The sequence below is a fragment of the Salmo salar genome, chromosome ssa05 (genome assembly GCF_905237065.1).
Source record: "Salmo salar chromosome ssa05, Ssal_v3.1, whole genome shotgun sequence".
Classification (NCBI taxonomy): domain Eukaryota; kingdom Metazoa; phylum Chordata; class Actinopteri; order Salmoniformes; family Salmonidae; genus Salmo; species Salmo salar.
Genome location: NC_059446.1, coordinates 11,679,312 through 11,705,485, shown reverse-complemented (window position 1 = coordinate 11,705,485; position 26,174 = coordinate 11,679,312). Strand labels below are relative to the sequence as shown.

The window sequence follows — 26,174 nt, the reverse complement described above, 5'->3', positions numbered from 1 at the left end:
ACATTCTATAACAGCCATGTTAGATCTTCATTCTCATGACACTTCAACATTCTATAACAGCCATGTTAGATCTTCATTCTCATGACACTTCAACATTCTATAACAGCCATGTTAGATCTTCATTCTCATGACACTTCAACATTCTATAACAGCCATGTTAGATCTTCATTCTCATGACACTTCAACATTCTATAACAGCCATGTTAGATTTTCATTCTCATGACACTTCAACATTCTATAACAGCCATGTTAGATCTTCATTCTCATTACACTTCAACATTCTATAACAGCCATGTTAGATCTTCACTCACATGACACTTCAACATTCTATAACAGCCATGTTAGATATTCATTCTCTTGTTAGATCTTCATTCTCATGACACTTCAACATTCTATAACAGCCATGTTAGATTTTCATTCACATGACACTTCAACATTCTATAACAGCCATGTTAGATCTTCATTCACATGACACTTCAACATTCTATAACAGCCATGTTAGATCTTCATTCTCAAGACACTTCAACATTCTATAACAGCCATGTTAGATCTTCATTCTCATGACACTTCAACATCCTATAACAGCCATGTTAGATCTTCATTCTCATGACACTTCAACATCCTATAACAGCCATGTTAGATCTTCATTCACATGTCACTACAACATTCTATAACAGCCATGTTAGATCTTCATTCACATGACACTTCAACATTCTATAACAGCCATGTTAGATCTTCATTCTCATGACACTTCAACATTCTATAACAGCCATGTTAGATCTTCATTCTCATGACACTTCAACATTCTATAACAGCCATGTTAGATCTTCATTCTCATGACACTTCAACATTCTATAACAGCCATGTTAGATCTTCATTCTCTTGACACTTCAACATCTATAACAGCCATGTTAGATCTTCACTCACATGACACTTCACATTCTATAACAGCCATGTTAGATCTTCATTCACATGACACTTCAACATTCTATAACAGCCATGTTAGATCTTCATTCTCATGACACTTCAACATTCTATAACAGCCATGTTAGATCTTCATTCTCATGACACTTCAACATTCTATAACAGCCATGTTAGATCTTCATTCTCATGACACTTCAACATTCTATAACAGCCATGTTAGATCTTCATTCTCATGACACTTCAACATTATATAACAGCCATGTTAGATATTCATTCTCTTGTTAGATCTTCATTCTCATGACACTTCAACATTCTATAACAGCCATGTTAGATCTTCATTCACATGACACTTCAACATTCTATAACAGCCATGTTAGATCTTCATTCTCATGACACTTCAACATTCTATAACAGCCATGTTAGATCTTCATTCTCATGACACTTCAACATTCTATAACAGCCATGTTAGATCTTCATTCTCATGACACTTCAACATCCTATAACAGCCATGTTAGATCTTCATTCACATGACACTACAACATTCTATAACAGCCATGTTAGATCTTCATTCTCATGACACTTCAACATTCTATAACAGCCATGTTAGATCTTCATTCTCATGACACTTCAACATCCTATAACAGCCATGTTAGATCTTCATTCTCATGACACTTCAACATTCTATAACAGCCATGTTAGATCTTCATTCTCATGACACTTCAACATTCTATAACAGCCATGTTAGATCTTCATTCTCATGACACTTCAACATTCTATAACAGCCATGATAGATCTTCATTCACATGACAATACAACATTCTATAACAGCCATGTTAGATCTTCATTCTCATGACACTTCAACATTCTATAACAGCCATGTTAGATCTTCATTCTCATTACACTTCAACATTCTATAACAGCCATGTTAGATCTTCACTCACATGACAATACAACATTCTATAACAGCCATGTTAGATATTCATTCTCTTGTTAGATCTTCATTCTCATGACACTTCAACATTCTATAACAGCCATGTTAGATTTTCATTCACATGACACTTCAACATTCTATAACAGCCATGTTAGATCTTCATTCACATGACACTTCAACATTCTATAACAGCCATGTTAGATCTTCATTCTCATGACACTTCAACATTCTATAACAGCCATGTTAGATCTTCATTCTCATGACACTTCAACATCCTATAACAGCCATGTTAGATCTTCATTCTCATGACACTTCAACATCCTATAACAGCCATGTTAGATCTTCATTCACATGACACTACAACATTCTATAACAGCCATGTTAGATCTTCATTCACATGACACTTCAACATTCTATAACAGCCATGTTAGATCTTCATTCTCATGACACTTCAACATTCTATAACAGCCATGTTAGATCTTCATTCTCATGACACTTCAACATTCTATAACAGCCATGTTAGATCTTCATTCTCATGACACTTCAACAATCTATAACAGCCATGTTAGATCTTCATTCTCATGACACTTCAACATTCTATAACAGCCATGTTAGATCTTCATTCACATGACACTTCAACATTCTATAACAGCCATGTTAGATCTTCATTCACATGACACTACAACATTCTATAACAGCCATGTTAGATCTTCATTCTCATGACACTTCAACATCCTATAACAGCCATGTTAGATCTTCATTCTCATGACACTACAACATTCTATAACAGCCATGTTAGATCTTCATTCTCAAGACACTTCAACATTCTATAACAGCCATGTTAGATCTTCATTGTCATGACACTTCAACATTCTATAACAGCCATGTTAGATCTTCACTCTCATGACACTACAACATTCTATAACAGCCATGTTAGATATTCATTCTCTTGTTAGATCTTCATTCACATGACACTTCAACATTCTATAACAGCCATGTTAGATCTTCATTCTCATGACACTTCAACATTCTATAACAGCCATGTTAGATCTTCATTCACATGACACTTCAACATTCTATAACAGCCATGTTAGATCTTCATTCTCATGACACTTCAACATTCTATAACAGCCATGTTAGATCTTCATTCTCATGACACTTCAACATTATATAACAGCCATGTTAGATATTCATTCTCTTGTTAGATCTTCATTCTCATGACACTTCAACATTCTATAACAGCCATGTTAGATCTTCATTCACATGACACTTCAACATTCTATAACAGCCATGTTAGATCTTCATTCTCATGACACTTCAACATTCTATAACAGCCATGTTAGATCTTCATTCTCATGACACTTCAACATTCTATAACAGCCATGTTAGATCTTCATTCTCATGACACTTCAACATTCTATAACAGCCATGTTAGATCTTCATTCTCATGACACTTCAACATTCTATAACAGCCATGTTAGATCTTCATTCTCATGACACTTCAACATTATATAACAGCCATGTTAGATATTCATTCTCTTGTTAGATCTTCATTCTCATGACACTTCAACATTCTATAACAGCCATGTTAGATCTTCATTCACATGACACTTCAACATTCTATAACAGCCATGTTAGATCTTCATTCACATGACACTTCAACATTCTATAACAGCCATGTTAGATCTTCATTCTCAAGACACTTCAACATTCTATAACAGCCATGTTAGATCTTCATTCACATGACACTTCAACATCCTATAACAGCCATGTTAGATCTTCATTCACATGACACTTCAACATCCTATAACAGCCATGTTAGATCTTCATTCTCATGACACTTCAACATTCTATAACAGCCATGTTAGATCTTCATTCTCATGACACTTCAACATTCTATAACAGCCATGTTAGATTCTTTACTTCATTCTCATGACACTTCAACATTCTATAACAGCCATGTTAGATCTTCATTCACATGACACTTCAACATTCTATAACAGCCATGTTAGATCTTCATTCTCATGACACTTCAACATCCTATAACAGCCATGTTAGATCTTCATTCTCATGACACTACAACATTCTATAACAGCCATGTTAGATCTTCATTCTCATGACACTTCAACATTCTATAACAGCCATGTTAGATCTTCATTCTCATGACACTTCAACATTCTATAACAGCCATGTTAGATCTTCATTCACATGTCACTACAACATTCTATAACAGCCATGTTAGATCTTCATTCTCATGACACTTCAACATTCTATAACAGCCATGTTAGATCTTCATTCTCATGACACTTCAACATTCTATAACAGCCATGTTAGATCTTCATTCTCATGACACTTCAACATTCTATAACAGCCATGTTAGATCTTCATTCTCATGACACTTCAACATTATATAACAGCCATGTTAGATATTCATTCTCTTGTTAGATCTTCATTCTCATGACACTTCAACATTCTATAACAGCCATGTTAGATCTTAATTCACATGACACTTCAACATTCTATAACAGCCATGTTAGATCTTCATTCTCATGACACTTCAACATTCTATAACAGCCATGTTAGATCTTCATTCTCATGACACTTCAACATTCTATAACAGCCATGTTAGATCTTCATTCTCATGACACTTCAACATCCTATAACAGCCATGTTAGATCTTCATTCACATGACACTACAACATTCTATAACAGCCATGTTAGATCTTCATTCTCATGACACTTCAACATTCTATAACAGCCATGTTAGATCTTCATTCTCATGACACTTCAACATCCTATAACAGCCATGTTAGATCTTCATTCACATGACACTACAACATTCTATAACAGCCATGTTAGATCTTCATTCACATGACACTTCAACATTCTATAACAACCATGTTAGATCTTCATTCTCATGACACTTCAACATTCTATAACAGCCATGTTAGATCTTCATTCTCATGACACATCAACATTCTATAACAGCCATGTTAGATCTTCATTCTCATGACACTTCAACATTCTATAACAGCCATGTTAGATCTTCATTCTCATGACACTTCAACATTCTATAACAGCCATGTTAGATCTTCATTCACATGACACTACAACATTCTATAACAGCCATGTTAGATCTTCATTCTCATGACACTTCAACATTCTATAACAGCCATGTTAGATCTTCATTCTCATTACACTTCAACATTCTATAACAGCCATGTTAGATCTTCAATCTCATGACACTACAACATTCTATAACAGCCATGTTAGATATTCATTCTCTTGTTAGATCTTCATTCTCATGACACTTCAACATTCTATAACAGCCATGTTAGATTTTCATTCACATGACACTTCAACATTCTATAACAGCCATGTTAGATATTCATTCACATGACACTTCAACATTCTATAACAGCCATGTTAGATCTTCATTCTCATGACACTTCAACATTCTATAACAGCCATGTTAGATCTTCATTCTCATGACACTTCAACATTCTATAACAGCCATGTTAGATCTTCATTCTCATGACACTTCAACATCCTATAACAGCCATGTTAGATCTTCATTCACATGACACTACAACATTCTATAACAGCCATGTTAGATCTTCATTCTCATGACACTTCAACATTCTATAACAGCCATGTTAGATCTTCATTCTCATGACACTTCAACATTCTATAACAGCCATGTTAGATCTTCATTCTCATGACACTTCAACATTCTATAACAGCCATGTTAGATCTTCATTCTCATGACACTTCAACATTCTATAACAGCCATGTTAGATCTTCATTCTCTTGACACTTCAACAATCTATAACAGCCATGTTAGATCTTCATTCTCATGACACTTCACATTCTATAACAGCCATGTTAGATCTTCATTCTCATGACACTTCAACATTCTATAACAGCCATGTTAGATCTTCATTCTCATGACACTTCAACATTCTATAACAGCCATGTTAGATCTTCATTCTCATGACACTTCAACATTCTATAACAGCCATGTTAGATCTTCATTCTCATGACACTTCAACATTCTATAACAGCCATGTTAGATCTTCATTCTCATGACACTTCAACGTTATATAACAGCCATGTTAGATATTCATTCTCTTGTTAGATCTTCATTCTCATGACACTTCAACATTCTATAACAGCCATGTTAGATTTTCATTCACATGACACTTCAACATTCTATAACAGCCATGTTAGATATTCATTCACATGACACTTCAACATTCTATAACAGCCATGTTAGATCTTCATTCTCAAGACACTTCAACATTCTATAACAGCCATGTTAGATCTTCATTCACATGACACTTCAACATCCTATAACAGCCATGTTAGATCTTCATTCACATGACACTTCAACATCCTATAACAGCCATGTTAGATCTTCATTCACATGTCACTACAACATTCTATAACAGCCATGTTAGATCTTCATTCTCATGACACTTCAACATTCTATAACAGCCATGTTAGATCTTCATTCACATGACACTTCAACATTCTATAACAGCCATGTTAGATCTTCATTCTCATGACACTTCAACATTCTATAACAGCCATGTTAGATCTTCATTCTCATGACACTTCAACATTATATAACAGCCATGTTAGATATTCATTCTCTTGTTAGATCTTCATTCTCATGACACTTCAACATTCTATAACAGCCATGTTAGATCTTAATTCACATGACACTTCAACATTCTATAACAGCCATGTTAGATCTTCATTCTCATGACACTTCAACATTCTATAACAGCCATGTTAGATCTTCATTCTCATGACACTTCAACATTCTATAACAGCCATGTTAGATCTTCATTCTCATGACACTTCAACATCCTATAACAGCCATGTTAGATCTTCATTCACATGACACTACAACATTCTATAACAGCCATGTTAGATCTTCATTCTCATGACACTTCAACATTCTATAACAGCCATGTTAGATCTTCATTCTCATGACACTTCAACATCCTATAACAGCCATGTTAGATCTTCATTCACATGACACTACAACATTCTATAACAGCCATGTTAGATCTTCATTCACATGACACTTCAACATTCTATAACAGCCATGTTAGATCTTCATTCTCATGACACTTCAACATTCTATAACAGCCATGTTAGATCTTCATTCTCATGACACTTCAACATTCTATAACAGCCATGTTAGATCTTCATTCTCATGACACTTCAACATTATATAACAGCCATGTTAGATATTCATTCTCTTGTTAGATCTTCATTCTCATGACACTTCAACATTCTATAACAGCCATGTTAGATTTTCATTCACATGACACTTCAACATTCTATAACAGCCATGTTAGATCTTCATTCTCATGACACTTCAACATTCTATAACAGCCATGTTAGATCTTCATTCTCATGACACTTCAACATTCTATAACAGCCATGTTAGATCTTCATTCTCATGACACTTCAACATTCTATAACAGCCATGTTAGATCTTCATTCACATGACACTTCAACATTCTATAACAGCCATGTTAGATCTTCATTCTCATGACACTTCAACATTCTATAACAGCCATGTTAGATCTTCATTCTCATGACACTTCAACATCCTATAACAGCCATGTTAGATCTTCATTCACATGACACTTCAACATTCTATAACAGCCATGTTAGATCTTCATTCACATGACACTTCAACATTCTATAACAACCATGTTAGATCTTCATTCTCATGACACTTCAACATTCTATAACAGCCATGTTAGATCTTCATTCTCATGACACATTCAACATTCTATAACAGCCATGTTAGATCTTCATTCTCATGACACTTCAACATTCTATAACAGCCATGTTAGATCTTCATTCTCATGACACTTCAACATTCTATAACAGCCATGTTAGATCTTCATTCACATGACACTTCAACATTCTATAACAGCCATGTTAGATCTTCATTCTCATGACACTTCAACATTCTATAACAGCCATGTTAGATCTTCATTCTCATGACACTTCAACATTCTATAACAGCCATGTTAGATCTTCACTCACATGACACTACAACATTCTATAACAGCCATGTTAGATATTCATTCTCTTGTTAGATCTTCATTCTCATGACACTTCAACATTCTATAACAGCCATGTTAGATCTTCATTCACATGACACTTCAACATTCTATAACAGCCATGTTAGATCTTCATTCACATGACACTTCAACATTCTATAACAGCCATGTTAGATCTTCATTCTCATGACACTTCAACATTCTATAACAGCCATGTTAGATCTTCATTCTCATGACACTTCAACATTCTATAACAGCCATGTTAGATCTTCATTCTCATGACACTTCAACATCCTATAACAGCCATGTTAGATCTTCATTCACATGACACTTCAACATTCTATAACAGCCATGTTAGATCTTCATTCTCATGACACTTCAACATTCTATAACAGCCATGTTAGATCTTCATTCTCATGACACTTCAACATTCTATAACAGCCATGTTAGATCTTCATTCTCATGACACTTCAACATTCTATAACAGCCATGTTAGATCTTCATTCTCATGACACTTCAACATTCTATAACAGCCATGTTAGATCTTCATTCTCATGACACTTCAACAATCTATAACAGCCATGTTAGATCTTCATTCTCATGACACTTCAACATTCTATAACAGCCATGTTAGATCTTCATTCTCATGACACTTCAACATTCTATAACAGCCATGTTAGATCTTCATTCTCATGACACTTCAACATTCTATAACAGCCATGTTAGATTTTCATTCTCATGACACTTCAACATTCTATAACAGCCATGTTAGATCTTCATTCTCATGACACTTCAACATTCTATAACAGCCATGTTAGATCTTCATTCTCATGACACTTCAACGTTATATAACAGCCATGTTAGATATTCATTCTCTTGTTAGATCTTCATTCTCATGACACTTCAACATTCTATAACAGCCATGTTAGATCTTCATTCACATGACACTTCAACATTCTATAACAGCCATGTTAGATATTCATTCACATGACACTTCAACATTCTATAACAGCCATGTTAGATCTTCATTCTCAAGACACTTCAACATTCTATAACAGCCATGTTAGATCTTCATTCTCATGACACTTCAACATCCTATAACAGCCATGTTAGATCTTCATTCACATGACACTTCAACATCCTATAACAGCCATGTTAGATCTTCATTCACATGTCACTACAACATTCTATAACAGCCATGTTAGATCTTCATTCTCATGACACTTCAACATTCTATAACAGCCATGTTAGATCTTCATTCTCATGACACTTCAACATTCTATAACAGCCATGTTAGATCTTCATTCTCATGACACTTCAACATTCTATAACAGCCATGTTAGATCTTCATTCTCATGACACTTCAACATTCTATAACAGCCATGTTAGATCTTCATTCTCATGACACTTCAACATTCTATAACAGCCATGTTAGATCTTCATTCTCATGACACTTCAACATTCTATAACAGCCATGTTAGATCTTCATTCACATGACACTTCAACATCCTATAACAGCCATGTTAGATCTTCATTCTCATGACACTTCAACATCCTATAACAGCCATGTTAGATCTTCATTCACATGACACTTCAACATTCTATAACAGCCATGTTAGATCTTCATTCACATGACACTTCAACATTCTATAACAGCCATGTTAGATCTTCATTCTCATGACACTTCAACATTCTATAACAGCCATGTTAGATCTTCATTCTCATGACACTTCAACATTCTATAACAGCCATGTTAGATCTTCATTCTCATGACACTTCAACATCCTATAACAGCCATGTTAGATCTTCATTCACATGACACTTCAACATTCTATAACAGCCATGTTAGATCTTCATTCTCATGACACTTCAACATTCTATAACAGCCATGTTAGATCTTCATTCTCATGACACTTCAACATCCTATAACAGCCATGTTAGATCTTCATTCACATGACACTTCAACATTCTATAACAGCCATGTTAGATCTTCATTCTCATGACACTTCAACATTCTATAACAGCCATGTTAGATCTTCATTCTCATGACACTTCAACATTCTATAACAGCCATGTTAGATCTTCATTCTCATGACACATCAACATTCTATAACAGCCATGTTAGATCTTCATTCTCATGACACTTCAACATTCTATAACAGCCATGTTAGATCTTCATTCTCATGACACTTCAACATTCTATAACAGCCATGTTAGATCTTCATTCACATGACAATACAACCTTCTATAACAGCCATGTTAGATCTTCATTCTCATGACACTTCAACATTCTATAACAGCCATGTTAGATCTTCATTCTCATTACACTTCAACATTCTATAACAGCCATGTTAGATCTTCACTCTCATGACAATACAACATTCTATAACAGCCATGTTAGATATTCATTCTCTTGTTAGATCTTCATTCTCATGACACTACAACATTCTATAACAGCCATGTTAGATCTTCATTCACATGACACTTCAACATTCTATAACAGCCATGTTAGATCTTCATTCACATGACACTTCAACATTCTATAACAGCCATGTTAGATCTTCATTCTCATGACACTTCAACATTCTATAACAGCCATGTTAGATCTTCATTCTCATGACACTTCAACATTCTATAACAGCCATGTTAGATCTTCATTCTCATGACACTTCAACATCCTATAACAGCCATGTTAGATCTTCATTCACATGACACTTCAACATTCTATAACAGCCATGTTAGATCTTCATTCACATGACACTTCAACATTCTATAACAGCCATGTTAGATCTTCATTCTCATGACACTTCAACATTCTATAACAGCCATGTTAGATCTTCATTCTCATGACACTTCAACATTCTATAACAGCCATGTTAGATCTTCATTCTCATGACACTTCAACATTCTATAACAGCCATGTTAGATCTTCATTCTCTTGACACTTCAACAATCTATAACAGCCATGTTAGATCTTCATTCACATGACACTTCAACATTCTATAACAGCCATGTTAGATCTTCATTCACATGACACTTCAACATTCTATAACAGCCATGTTAGATCTTCATTCTCATGACACTTCAACATTCTATAACAGCCATGTTAGATCTTCATTCTCATGACACTTCAACATTCTATAACAGCCATGTTAGATCTTCATTCTCATGACACTTCAACATTCTATAACAGCCATGTTAGATCTTCATTCTCATGACACTTCAACATTATATAACAGCCATGTTAGATATTCATTCTCTTGTTAGATCTTCATTCTCATGACACTTCAACATTCTATAACAGCCATGTTAGATCTTCATTCACATGACACTTCAACATTCTATAACAGCCATGTTAGATCTTCATTCTCATGACACTTCAACATTCTATAACAGCCATGTTAGATCTTCATTCTCATGACACTTCAACATTCTATAACAGCCATGTTAGATCTTCATTCTCATGACACTTCAACATCCTATAACAGCCATGTTAGATCTTCATTCACATGACACTTCAACATTCTATAACAGCCATGTTAGATCTTCATTCTCATGACACTTCAACATTCTATAACAGCCATGTTAGATCTTCATTCTCATGACACTTCAACATCCTATAACAGCCATGTTAGATCTTCATTCTCATGACACTTCAACATTCTATAACAGCCATGTTAGATCTTCATTCTCATGACACTTCAACATTCTATAACAGCCATGTTAGATCTTCATTCTCATGACACTTCAACATTCTATAACAGCCATGTTAGATCTTCATTCTCATGACACTTCAACATTCTATAACAGCCATGATAGATCTTCATTCACATGACACTACAACATTCTATAACAGCCATGTTAGATCTTCATTCTCATGACACTTCAACATTCTATAACAGCCATGTTAGATCTTCATTCTCATGACACTTCAACATTCTATAACAGCCATGTTAGATCTTCACTCACATGACAATACAACATTCTATAACAGCCATGTTAGATATTCATTCTCTTGTTAGATCTTCATTCTCATGACACTTCAACATTCTATAACAGCCATGTTAGATTTTCATTCACATGACACTTCAACATTCTATAACAGCCATGTTAGATCTTCATTCACATGACACTTCAACATTCTATAACAGCCATGTTAGATCTTCATTCTCATGACACTTCAACATTCTATAACAGCCATGTTAGATCTTCATTCTCATGACACTTCAACATTCTATAACAGCCATGTTAGATCTTCATTCTCATGACACTTCAACATCCTATAACAGCCATGTTAGATCTTCATTCACATGACACTACAACATTCTATAACAGCCATGTTAGATCTTCATTCACATGACACTTCAACATTCTATAACAGCCATGTTAGATCTTCATTCTCATGACACTTCAACATTCTATAACAGCCATGTTAGATCTTCATTCTCATGACACTTCAACATTCTATAACAGCCATGTTAGATCTTCATTCTCATGACACTTCAACATTCTATAACAGCCATGTTAGATCTTCATTCTCTTGACACTTCAACAATCTATAACAGCCATGTTAGATCTTCATTCACATGACACTTCACATTCTATAACAGCCATGTTAGATCTTCATTCACATGACACTTCAACATTCTATAACAGCCATGTTAGATCTTCATTCACATGACACTTCAACATTCTATAACAGCCATGTTAGATTTTCATTCTCATGACACTTCAACATTCTATAACAGCCATGTTAGATCTTCATTCTCATGACACTTCAACATTCTATAACAGCCATGTTAGATCTTCATTCTCATGACACTTCAACGTTATATAACAGCCATGTTAGATATTCATTCTCTTGTTAGATCTTCATTCTCATGACACTTCAACATTCTATAACAGCCATGTTAGATTTTCATTCACATGACACTTCACCATTCTATAACAGCCATGTTAGATATTCATTCACATGACACTTCAACATTCTATAACAGCCATGTTAGATCTTCATTCTCAAGACACTTCAACATTCTATAACAGCCATGTTAGATCTTCATTCTCATGACACTTCAACATTCTATAACAGCCATGATAGATCTTCATTCACATGACACTTCAACATCCTATAACAGCCATGTTAGATCTTCATTCACATGTCACTACAACATTCTATAACAGCCATGTTAGATCTTCATTCACATGACACTTCAACATTCTATAACAGCCATGTTAGATCTTCATTCTCATGACACTTCAACATTCTATAACAGCCATGTTAGATCTTCATTCACATGACACTTCAACATTCTATAACAGCCATGTTAGATCTTCATTCTCATGACACTTCAACATTCTATAACAGCCATGTTAGATCTTCATTCTCATGACACTTCAACATTCTATAACAGCCATGTTAGATCTTCATTCTCATGACACTTCAACATTCTATAACAGCCATGTTAGATCTTCATTCACATGACACTTCAACATCCTATAACAGCCATGTTAGATCTTCATTCACATGACACTTCAACATCCTATAACAGCCATGTTAGATCTTCATTCACATGTCACTTCAACATTCTATAACAGCCATGTTAGATCTTCATTCACATGACACTTCAACATTCTATAACAGCCATGTTAGATCTTCATTCTCATGACACTTCAACATTCTATAACAGCCATGTTAGATCTTCATTCTCATGACACTTCAACATTCTATAACAGCCATGTTAGATCTTCATTCTCATGACACTTCAACATCCTATAACAGCCATGTTAGATCTTCATTCACATGACACTTCAACATTCTATAACAGCCATGTTAGATCTTCATTCTCATGACACTTCAACATTCTATAACAGCCATGTTAGATCTTCATTCTCATGACACTTCAACATCCTATAACAGCCATGTTAGATCTTCATTCACATGACACTACAACATTCTATAACAGCCATGTTAGATCTTCATTCACATGACACTTCAACATTCTATAACAGCCATGTTAGATCTTCATTCTCATGACACTTCAACATTCTATAACAGCCATGTTAGATCTTCATTCTCATGACAAATCAACATTCTATAACAGCCATGTTAGATCTTCATTCTCATGACACTTCAACATTCTATAACAGCCATGTTAGATCTTCATTCTCATGACACTTCAACATTCTATAACAGCCATGATAGATCTTCATTCACATGACAATACAACATTCTATAACAGCCATGTTAGATCTTCATTCTCATGACACTTCAACATTCTATAACAGCCATGTTAGATCTTCATTCTCATTACACTTCAACATTCTATAACAGCCATGTTAGATCTTCACTCACATGACAATACAACATTCTATAACAGCCATGTTAGATATTCATTCTCTTGTTAGATCTTCATTCTCATGACACTTCAACATTCTATAACAGCCATGTTAGATTTTCATTCACATGACACTTCAACATTCTATAACAGCCATGTTAGATCTTCATTCACATGACACTTCAACATTCTATAACAGCCATGTTAGATCTTCATTCTCATGACACTTCAACATTCTATAACAGCCATGTTAGATCTTCATTCTCATGACACTTCAACATTCTATAACAGCCATGTTAGATCTTCATTCTCATGACACTTCAACATCCTATAACAGCCATGTTAGATCTTCATTCACATGACACTACAACATTCTATAACAGCCATGTTAGATCTTCATTCACATGACACTTCAACATTCTATAACAGCCATGTTAGATCTTCATTCTCATGACACTTCAACATTCTATAACAGCCATGTTAGATCTTCATTCTCATGACACTTCAACATTCTATAACAGCCATGTTAGATCTTCATTCTCATGACACTTCAACATTCTATAACAGCCATGTTAGATCTTCATTCTCTTGACACTTCAACAATCTATAACAGCCATGTTAGATCTTCATTCACATGACACTTCACATTCTATAACAGCCATGTTAGATCTTCATTCACATGACACTTCAACATTCTATAACAGCCATGTTAGATCTTCATTCACATGACACTTCAACATTCTATAACAGCCATGTTAGATTTTCATTCTCATGACACTTCAACATTCTATAACAGCCATGTTAGATCTTCATTCTCATGACACTTCAACATTCTATAACAGCCATGTTAGATCTTCATTCTCATGACACTTCAACATTATATAACAGCCATGTTAGATATTCATTCTCTTGTTAGATCTTCATTCTCATGACACTTCAACATTCTATAACAGCCATGTTAGATCTTCATTCACATGACACTTCAACATTCTATAACAGCCATGTTAGATCTTCATTCTCATGACACTTCAACATTCTATAACAGCCATGTTAGATCTTCATTCTCATGACACTTCAACATTCTATAACAGCCATGTTAGATCTTCATTCTCATGACACTTCAACATCCTATAACAGCCATGTTAGATCTTCATTCACATGACACTTCAACATCCTATAACAGCCATGTTAGATCTTCATTCACATGTCACTACAACATTCTATAACAGCCATGTTAGATCTTCATTCACATGACACTTCAACATTCTATAACAGCCATGTTAGATCTTCATTCTCATGACACTTCAACATTCTATAACAGCCATGTTAGATCTTCATTCACATGACACTTCAACATTCTATAACAGCCATGTTAGATCTTCATTCTCATGACACTTCAACATTCTATAACAGCCATGTTAGATCTTCATTCTCATGACACTTCAACATTCTATAACAGCCATGTTAGATCTTCATTCTCATGACACTTCAACATTCTATAACAGCCATGTTAGATCTTCATTCACATGACACTTGAACATCCTATAACAGCCATGTTAGATCTTCATTCACATGACACTTCAACATCCTATAACAGCCATGTTAGATCTTCATTCACATGTCACTACAACATTCTATAACAGCCATGTTAGATCTTAATTCACATGACACTTCAACATTCTATAACAGCCATGTTAGATCTTCATTCTCATGACACTTCAACATTCTATAACAGCCATGTTAGATCTTCATTCTCATGACACTTCAACATTCTATAACAGCCATGTTAGATCTTCATTCTCATGACACTTCAACATCCTATAACAGCCATGTTAGATCTTCATTCACATGACACTACAACATTCTATAACAGCCATGTTAGATCTTCATTCTCATGACACTTCAACATTCTATAACAGCCATGTTAGATCTTCATTCTCATGACACTTCAACATCCTATAACAGCCATGTTAGATCTTCATTCACATGACACTACAACATTCTATAACAGCCATGTTAGATCTTCATTCACATGACACTTCAACATTCTATAACAGCCATGTTAGATCTTCATTCTCATGACACTTCAACATTCTATAACAGCCATGTTAGATCTTCATTCTCATGACAAATCAACATTCTATAACAGCCATGTTAGATCTTCATTCTCATGACACTTCAACATTCTATAACAGCCATGTTAGATCTTCATTCTCATGACACTTCAACATTCTATAACAGCCATGATAGATCTTCATTCACATGACAATACAACATTCTATAACAGCCATGTTAGATCTTCATTCTCATGACACTTCAACATTCTATAACAGCCATGTTAGATCTTCATTCTCATTACACTTCAACATTCTATAACAGCCATGTTAGATCTTCACTCACATGACAATACAACATTCTATAACAGCCATGTTAGATATTCATTCTCTTGTTAGATCTTCATTCTCATGACACTTCAACATTCTATAACAGCCATGTTAGATTTTCATTCACATGACACTTCAACATTCTATAACAGCCATGTTAGATCTTCATTCACATGACACTTCAACATTCTATAACAGCCATGTTAGATCTTCATTCTCATGACACTTCAACATTCTATAACAGCCATGTTAGATCTTCATTCTCATGACACTTCAACATTCTATAACAGCCATGTTAGATCTTCATTCTCATGACACTTCAACATCCTATAACAGCCATGTTAGATCTTCATTCACATGACACTACAACATTCTATAACAGCCATGTTAGATCTTCATTCACATGACACTTCAACATTCTATAACAGCCATGTTAGATCTTCATTCTCATGACACTTCAACATTCTATAACAGCCATGTTAGATCTTCATTCTCATGACACTTCAACATTCTATAACAGCCATGTTAGATCTTCATTCTCATGACACTTCAACATTCTATAACAGCCATGTTAGATCTTCATTCTCTTGACACTTCAACAATCTATAACAGCCATGTTAGATCTTCATTCACATGACACTTCACATTCTATAACAGCCATGTTAGATCTTCATTCACATGACACTTCAACATTCTATAACAGCCATGTTAGATCTTCATTCACATGACACTTCAACATTCTATAACAGCCATGTTAGATTTTCATTCTCATGACACTTCAACATTCTATAACAGCCATGTTAGATCTTCATTCTCATGACACTTCAACATTCTATAACAGCCATGTTAGATCTTCATTCTCATGACACTTCAACATTATATAACAGCCATGTTAGATATTCATTCTCTTGTTAGATCTTCATTCTCATGACACTTCAACATTCTATAACAGCCATGTTAGATCTTCATTCACATGACACTTCAACATTCTATAACAGCCATGTTAGATCTTCATTCTCATGACACTTCAACATTCTATAACAGCCATGTTAGATCTTCATTCTCATGACACTTCAACATTCTATAACAGCCATGTTAGATCTTCATTCTCATGACACTTCAACATCCTATAACAGCCATGTTAGATCTTCATTCACATGACACTACAACATTCTATAACAGCCATGTTAGATCTTCATTCTCATGACACTTCAACATTCTATAACAGCCATGTTAGATCTTCATTCTCATGACACTTCAACATCCTATAACAGCCATGTTAGATCTTCATTCTCATGACACTTCAACATTCTATAACAGCCATGTTAGATCTTCATTCACATGACACTTCAACATTCTATAACAGCCATGTTAGATCTTCATTCTCATGACACTTCAACATTCTATAACAGCCATGATAGATCTTCATTCACACGACAATACAACATTCTATAACAGCCATGTTAGATCTTCATTCTCATGACACTTCAACATTCTATAACAGCCATGTTAGATCTTCATTCTCATTACACTTCAACATTCTATAACAGCCATGTTAGATCTTCACTCACATGACAATACAACATTCTATAACAGCCATGTTAGATATTCATTCTCTTGTTAGATCTTCATTCTCATGACACTTCAACATTCTATAACAGCCATGTTAGATTTTCATTCACATGACACTTCAACATTCTATAACAGCCATGTTAGATCTTCATTCACATGACACTTCAACATTCTATAACAGCCATGTTAGATCTTCATTCTCATGACACTTCAACATTCTATAACAGCCATGTTAGATCTTCATTCTCATGACACTTCAACATTCTATAACAGCCATGTTAGATCTTCATTCTCATGACACTTCAACATCCTATAACAGCCATGTTAGATCTTCATTCACATGACACTTCAACATTCTATAACAGCCATGTTAGATCTTCATTCACATGACACTTCAACATTCTATAACAGCCATGTTAGATCTTCATTCTCATGACACTTCAACATTCTATAACAGCCATGTTAGATCTTCATTCTCATGACACTTCAACATTCTATAACAGCCATGTTAGATCTTCATTCTCATGACACTTCAACATTCTATAACAGCCATGTTAGATCTTCATTCTCATGACACTTCAACATTCTATAACAGCCATGTTAGATCTTCATTCTCATGACACTTCAACATTCTATAACAGCCATGTTAGATCTTCATTCTCATGACACTTCAACATTCTATAACAGCCATGTTAGATCTTCATTCTCATGACACTTCAACATTCTATAACAGCCATGTTAGATCTTCATTCTCTTGACACTTCAACAATCTATAACAGCCATGTTAGATCTTCATTCACATGACACTTCACATTCTATAACAGCCATGTTAGATCTTCATTCACATGACACTTCAACATTCTATAACAGCCATGTTAGATCTTCATTCACATGACACTACAACATTCTATAACAGCCATGATAGATCTTCATTCTCAAGACACTTCAACATCCTATAACAGCCATGTTAGATCTTCATTCACATGACACTACAACATTCTATAACAGCCATGTTAGATCTTCATTCTCAAGACACTTCAACATTCTATAACAGCCATGTTAGATCTTCATTGTCATTACACTTCAACATTCTATAACAGCCATGTTAGATCTTCACTCACATGACAATACAACATTCTATAACAGCCATGTTAGATATTCATTCTCTTGTTAGATCTTCATTCACATGACACTTCAACATTCTATAACAGCCATGTTAGATCTTCATTCTCATGACACTTCAACATTCTATAACAGCCATGTTAGATCTTCATTCACATGACACTTCAACATTCTATAACAGCCATGTTAGATCTTCATTCTCATGACACTTCAACATTCTATAACAGCCATGTTAGATCTTCATTCTCATGACACTTCAACATTATATAACAGCCATGTTAGATATTCATTCTCTTGTTAGATCTTCATTCTCATGACACTTCAACATTCTATAACAGCCATGTTAGATTTTCATTCACATGACACTTCAACATTCTATAACAGCCATGTTAGATCTTCATTCACATGACACTTCAACATTCTATAACAGCCATGTTAGATCTTCATTCTCATGACACTTCAACATTCTATAACAGCCATGTTAGATCTTCATTCTCATGACACTTCAACATTCTATAACAGCCATGTTAGATCTTCATTCACATGACACTTCAACATCCTATAACAGCCATGTTAGATCTTCATTCTCATGACACTTCAACATTCTATAACAGCCATGTTAGATCTTCATTCTCATGACACTACAACATTCTATAACAGCCATGTTAGATTTTCATTCTCATGACACTTCAACATTCTATAACAGCCATGTTAGATCTTCATTCTCATGACACTTCAACATTCTATAACAGCCATGTTAGATCTTCATTCTCATGACACTTCAACATTCTATAACAGCCATGTTAGCTCCTTAGGTGATAACCCTGAAAAGCCGGTGTTTGGAGGATATATTGAATGCGGTTTTAATCAGTCAGCATTCTGGATTAGATCCACCCGTTGTATAACCATTAATATAACATGGGAAATATTTAAATAATGCTATGTAACTGAATGTTTAAACATTGTAAATAAATTAGCGGCATCCCTTCTAGACATGACCCTAAACACGTCTCCGTGTGCACTATATAGGGAATGGGATGCCATTTGGTATGGATCCAATGTTTCACACTGGGCTGGAGGGGGTTGACTGGTACTGAACAAGACACTTACCCCTTCCCCCTCCCATGCATTGTCTGGCAACACAGGATACACAATGCTTAGCCACATGTAATGATGCATTTGTTCTAATGTGTCCTCCTTCTCATCAAGAGCATTGTCCCCTTCAATGCTGTTTCTGACAACCAGCAGGAAGTCACTCAGCAATCAGCATCGTCATAATTCAGGCTTTGTTGGAAGAGGTTTTTAGCCTGATTTTCTTATGGGTTGAGAAAAGAGAGAGAGGAAAGAGAGAGAGAGAGAGAGAGGGAAGAGAGAGAGGGAAGAGGGAGAGAGGGAATAGAGAGAGAGAGAGAGAGAGAGAGGGAAGAGAGAGAGGGAAGAGGGAGAGAGGGAAGAGAGAGAGGGAAGAGGGAGAGAGGGAATAGAGAGAGAGAGAGAGAGAGAGAGGGAAGAGAGAGAGGGAAGAGGGAGAGAGGGAAGAGAGAGAGGGAAGAGGGAGAGAGGGAAGAGAGAGAGAGAAAGGATGAAAGAGAGAGAACATTGAGATTAACAATTTCTGTTTTGGTGATTTTTCCAAAACTCTAATCTCAGTCTAAATGGAAATTGAGAAATGACAAAGAGGAGAAACAGAATTTCCATAAAAGAAATAAAGAATTTCCGCACAAGAAAAAAAGTTTAGTGAAACGTCTCCATTTTTCTGGTTTTAATTTGGCACATGGCACAATCAGCATGTATGCGTCTGGTATACATAAATAAATATTAAATATATTTATACATAAATATACATATAGAGCTCGTACAAAGACACCTGGAACGGTTCGTTGTTCAGCTTCATGATGTTATTGATGATGAAGACAGCACGTACACAGAAATTATCTTCATTCATGTTGGTGGTGCTTTCAGTTTGATATTAACAGTCCAACTAGTTACCTAGTGTAGTTACCTCTCTGAACTGCTAAACTGTAGTACTAGTTACCTAGTGTAGTTACCTCTCTGCACTGCTTGACAGTCGAACTAGTTACCTAGTGTAGTTACCTCTCTGCACTGCTTAACAGTCTAACTAGTTACCTAGTGTAGTTACCTCTCTGCACTGCTAAACAGTCGAACTAGTTACCTAGTGTAGTTACCTCTCTGAACTGCTTAACAGTAGTACTAGTTACCTAGTGTAGTTACCTCTGCACTGCTTAACAGTAGTGCTAGTTACCTAGTGTAGTTACCTCTCTGAACTGCTAAACTGTAGTACTAGTTACCTAGTGTAGTTACCTCTCTGCACTGCTTAACAGTAGTACTAGTTACCTAGTGTAGTTACCTCTCTGAACTGCTAAACAGTAGTACTAGTTACCTAGTGTAGTTACCTCTGCACTGCTTAACAGTAGTACTAGTTACCTAGTGTAGTTACCTCTCTGAACTGCTAAACTGCAGTTCACTAGTAGAGTAGTTACATGGGAGGGATATCTCTCTGTAAAAGCCCTATACGTATGTGTATGTATGCCCATATTTATATATATATACAGTATATTCAAAGAAACACAAGAGCACTGATGTAGTCTATTCAATGCAAACAGGCCACTGTCTGCTTTTCAAGAGATTCTCTCTCTTTCTTACAAAGTCAATGGAATCATGTCAGTTAGTTCAGTTGAATCTTTAGCTATTTTTTATCTTACACGTAAAATAATAGATTTATTTTTGTCAACTTTAAGCAAAATTAGACATATATATATTTTTTATAAAGTAACAAAAGTGCTATTTCGCAGTAAAGACATAGAGATGCAGCTGCAGCGTAAACAACACTGGTGATAGAGAACCGAATGAACAAGATGAGAAAGAACTCCTACCCTCCACCACCTCCTATCCTGCCGCCCTACAAACACAAGACACGTGTGTGCACGGATACGCTGGTGCGCAAACATACACGCTTGCACACACATGTGCAAACATATGCACACACGCACACATAACCATGTTTATATGCACACCGACACACAGGTGCGCTCAGCAGTGTGTGTGTGTGTCAAAGTGCACACTTCGTGGAGAGGGATAAGATCAGATCGCTTAACAGATAAATTGGTTGCAAAATATGGACATTTTTTTTTCTTAACAAAACAATCACAGTAACATAGTTGTTATCTCTGTGGTGTCATCTGGGATGGCAGAGTCCATTCCAGACAATTCCTCTCTATGGGAGATAAAAAAAGATACCACCATCATAGTGTGTCTGTAGTAGTTGTGTGGGTACGCAACAGAGAAGCTAGCTGCACCAAGATGCTTTTTCATTCTCTGCATCTTCAACACTGCAGTAGAGTTGATACTCTTGGTACCAGTTCAGTTCAGTTCATGATTCAGTCACTTGTGTCTTTTGAGTCAAAATATCACACACTCCACATGGAATAGTCTCTGGGAACAATAGAAATGAAGAATGATTAAAACAAATCTAAACAAGACAAGCTTTTGTAAGGCATTGAAACAAAACAAAATAAGCGACTCAAACATAATGCTGATTTCCTGGTAGAGGCCTTTGTTTGAAGTCTGTTCTGTCTTCCTCAGGAGAGACAAAGATGGGAAAGACAAAGCACTTTTCTCTTGGTGTTATGAATTCAAGAAGAATGTGTTGATAATTTCCCATGTCAGTCTGCTTAAAAAGGCTTTTAAAATGATTATTAGAAAATAAAACACAGCAGAAAGGACCCCTCCTTCCTCAGCCCCATCCCATCGAGGGAGGGAGGGAGGGAGGCAGGGAGGGAGGGAGGCAGGGAGGGAGGGAGGGAGGAGAAGCAGTTTGATTTTGGCAGCTCTGCACAACTTGACATCCACACAGAAAGCAGAGCTCTCCTCTCCTCTCCTCTCCTCTCCTCTCCTCTCCTCTCCTCTCCTCTCCTCTCCTCTCCTCTCCTCTCCTCTCCTCTCCTCTCCTCTCCTCTCCTCTCCTCTCAGACACTCTCCTCTCCTCTCCTCTCCTCTCAGACACTCTCCATCTTCTCCTCTCCTCTCCTCTCCTCTCCTCTCCTCTCCTCTCCTCTCCTCTCCTCTCCTCTCCTCTCCTCTCCTCTCCTCTCAGACACTCTCCGTCCTCTCCGCTCCTCTCCTCTCCTCTCAGACACTCTCCTCTCCTCTCCTCTCCTCTCAGACACTCTCCTCTCCTCTCCTCTCCTCTCCTCTCCTCTCCTCTCCTCTCAGACACTCTCCATCCTCTTCTTGGTAGTAAAAGTCTCGTTAAATCTCTTTACTTTTAATCCCACACTTATTCCTACCTTCTTTTCCCCCCTCCCCCAAACCCTTTCCCTGTGATATTTATAAAAACAGAATCCTCTTCTCCTCCTCCATCACCCTCTCCTCTCCTCCACCATCCCTCTCCTCCGTAAAGCTATACCCGGGTGGTGGAGTGGGAGTGGGGCAGGCCGGTGGAGTTGAACCCGGCTGTGAAAGTGTTGTAAGGGTGCAGGTTGGGCATCCCCACCAGAGAGTTTGGGATCATGGTGATGGTATTGGGGGTCATCAGAGGGATGTCGTCTGGTGACCTCCGCAAGGTCAGAGTGTAGTCGGGAAGCGAGGCCAGACGCAGCCCCCCGTCATTCCCCGGGTTCCCCACCCCCATCGCTTCACACTCGTGGTGCGTCTGGTTGATCTGCAGGGACATGATCTCCTCCTCGTTGGGACGCTGGTGGTGGCTGATGTCGTTGGATGTAGCCTGGCCGTGGCGGGTCTGTGGGCTGGGTTGGCCGCGGTGACCTGCCGAAGCCTCCCTCCGTTTATCCTTCCGGTAGTAAAGCGCTGCGAAGGCTAGAACGTTGAGGAAGAGCAGCGAGGCTCCCACGGCGATGGTGACGCTGAGCTCCGTAGAGTAGTCCCTGGGATTCTCTATGACCAACGGGCCGGTCTCCTCGTCTCCGTTCCACGCCTCATTATCCTCGTTGTTGTAGGCCGGGGACATGGGGGGCCGCTTGGTGTTGAAGGGCCACGTCTTCTTAGTGGACAGGGAGTTCTGGGTCGTCTCGGACGGGGGGACCTTCAAATCAAACATATTATAATGTATATCTTATCCAGAGTGACTTCTTACAGTCAGTGCATTCAACTAAGTTAGGTAACACAACCATATCACCACCTATCAAATCAAACTTAAATTGAAAGTGTATTTACAATCACACCACACTTTCCAGTAAACCAATTCAATGAAAGAGAGGTGTGAGTTAAAGAGATGTAGCAGTACCTTGGTGGTGGTAGAGGTGTAGTGGAACATGTCGTGGAGGTTATACAGGTGTGAGTTAAAGAGATGTAGCAGTACCTTGGTGGTGGTAGAGGTGTAGTGGAACATGTCGTGGAGGTTATACAGGTGTGAGTTAAAGAGATGTAGCAGTACCTTGGTGGTGGTAGAGGTGTAGTGGAACATGTCGTGGAGGTTATACAGGTGTGAGTTAAAGAGATGTAGCAGTACCTTGGTGGTGGTAGAGGTGTAGTGGAACATGTCGTGGAGGTTATACAGGTGTGAGTTAAAGAGATGTAGCAGTACCTTGGTGGTGGTAGAGGTGTAGTGGAACATGTCGTGGAGGTTATACAGGTGTGAGTTAAAGAGATGTAGCAGTACCTTGGTGGTGGTAGAGGTGTAGTGGAACATGTCGTGGAGGTTATACAGGTGTGAGTTAAAGAGATGTAGCAGTACCTTGGTGGTGGTAGAGGTGTAGTGGAACATGTCGTGGAGGTTATACAGGTGGGGCACCAGGTGTTTCCAGAAGGCCACCTTGGTGGCTCGGTAGTGATCCCTGACGCGGGGCTTCAGGCCGATATGGAGATACAGCTGATCCTGGGGGTTGTACTTAGACCAGGCTACCTCCTCAAAGCGGTTAGCCTTAGTGTGGATGAACTTAGTGTCCTGAGGAACAGGCTTGTTGGGGTCCCTGAGGAGAGAGAGAGAAAGAGAGAGTTAGCATTTGGTCTCTGTGTGCACCCTGTAGAAGATTGTCTGTCACTTGTATTATTGACGTTTTGATACAGCCATTTTTACCCCGAGGATGAAGATGTTGACTAGCAAGAGAATAATCCACAATTTGTACACACGGTGTGTCTAAATACATTACAAATCTGCCTTTTAGCCCTCTCTCTCTCAGGACAACAATGAGTGGCATCCCTGTCTGTCACTCTCCCAGCTTCCCCACTGTTCCTCTTAACTCAGGTCTGGTGCACCCCATCCCATCAACAACCTTAAAAACCAGGACGTCTTCTCATCGCCGGAAGCTTTTCAAGTAAACAGATAGCCTACTGCAGGGCTAGGCAATAATGTTCCAGGAGTGCTGCAGTTGACAGGTAGCTCACAGAGGAATGTTCTAGATCAGGAGTAGACAACCCTGTTCCAGGAGTGCTGCAGGATACTGAAGGATTTTGTTCCAACTAGGCACCACACCTGACCGACTGAGCTAATTGGTCAGTTCAGTGATTGCCTAAGTTCAACACACCTGGTCTTCTTCCAGGTTGGTTGAATGAAAAACATGGCGTGGCTGTGACCCTTCAGGACCAGGGTTACCTACCCCTGGGCTGCTGTATGAGTACGTCATCATGCTTTAGCAGAGCTTCAGTAGGCATGGTGTTGTGTTTGATAACCCAACAGCAGATCTGCCCTCTCTGGTAATTACTTAGACAAGCATTAATATCCAGCGTCCTCATGTCAAATTGACCTTATTAATCAACACTAAAGCGAGTGGTGCTGGGGGCCATGAAACCACGAAAGAGACAGTGTGCAGTCCCGCTACTGACCTGAAGAGGTCAG

At 37.2% G+C, this 26,174-nt stretch overlaps 1 protein-coding gene across 8 annotated transcripts in view; it reads right to left on the bottom strand.

Moving 5' to 3' along the window:
• Positions 1-23,561: 23,561 nt before the first annotated feature.
• Positions 23,562-26,174, bottom strand: part of LOC106591301 (neuroligin-3) — a 493,706-nt gene continuing 491,093 nt past the window's right edge. For all 8 annotated transcript variants that reach the window (XM_045717885.1, XM_045717892.1, XM_045717888.1 and 5 more), the window contains 2 exons: positions 25,074-25,308; positions 23,562-24,422 (listed from right to left, as the gene is read on the bottom strand). In XM_045717885.1, the coding sequence (XP_045573841.1) occupies positions 23,781-24,422; positions 25,074-25,308 (877 nt within the window). In that variant the 3' untranslated portion in view covers positions 23,562-23,780. The remainder of the gene's footprint in view (positions 24,423-25,073; positions 25,309-26,174) is intronic.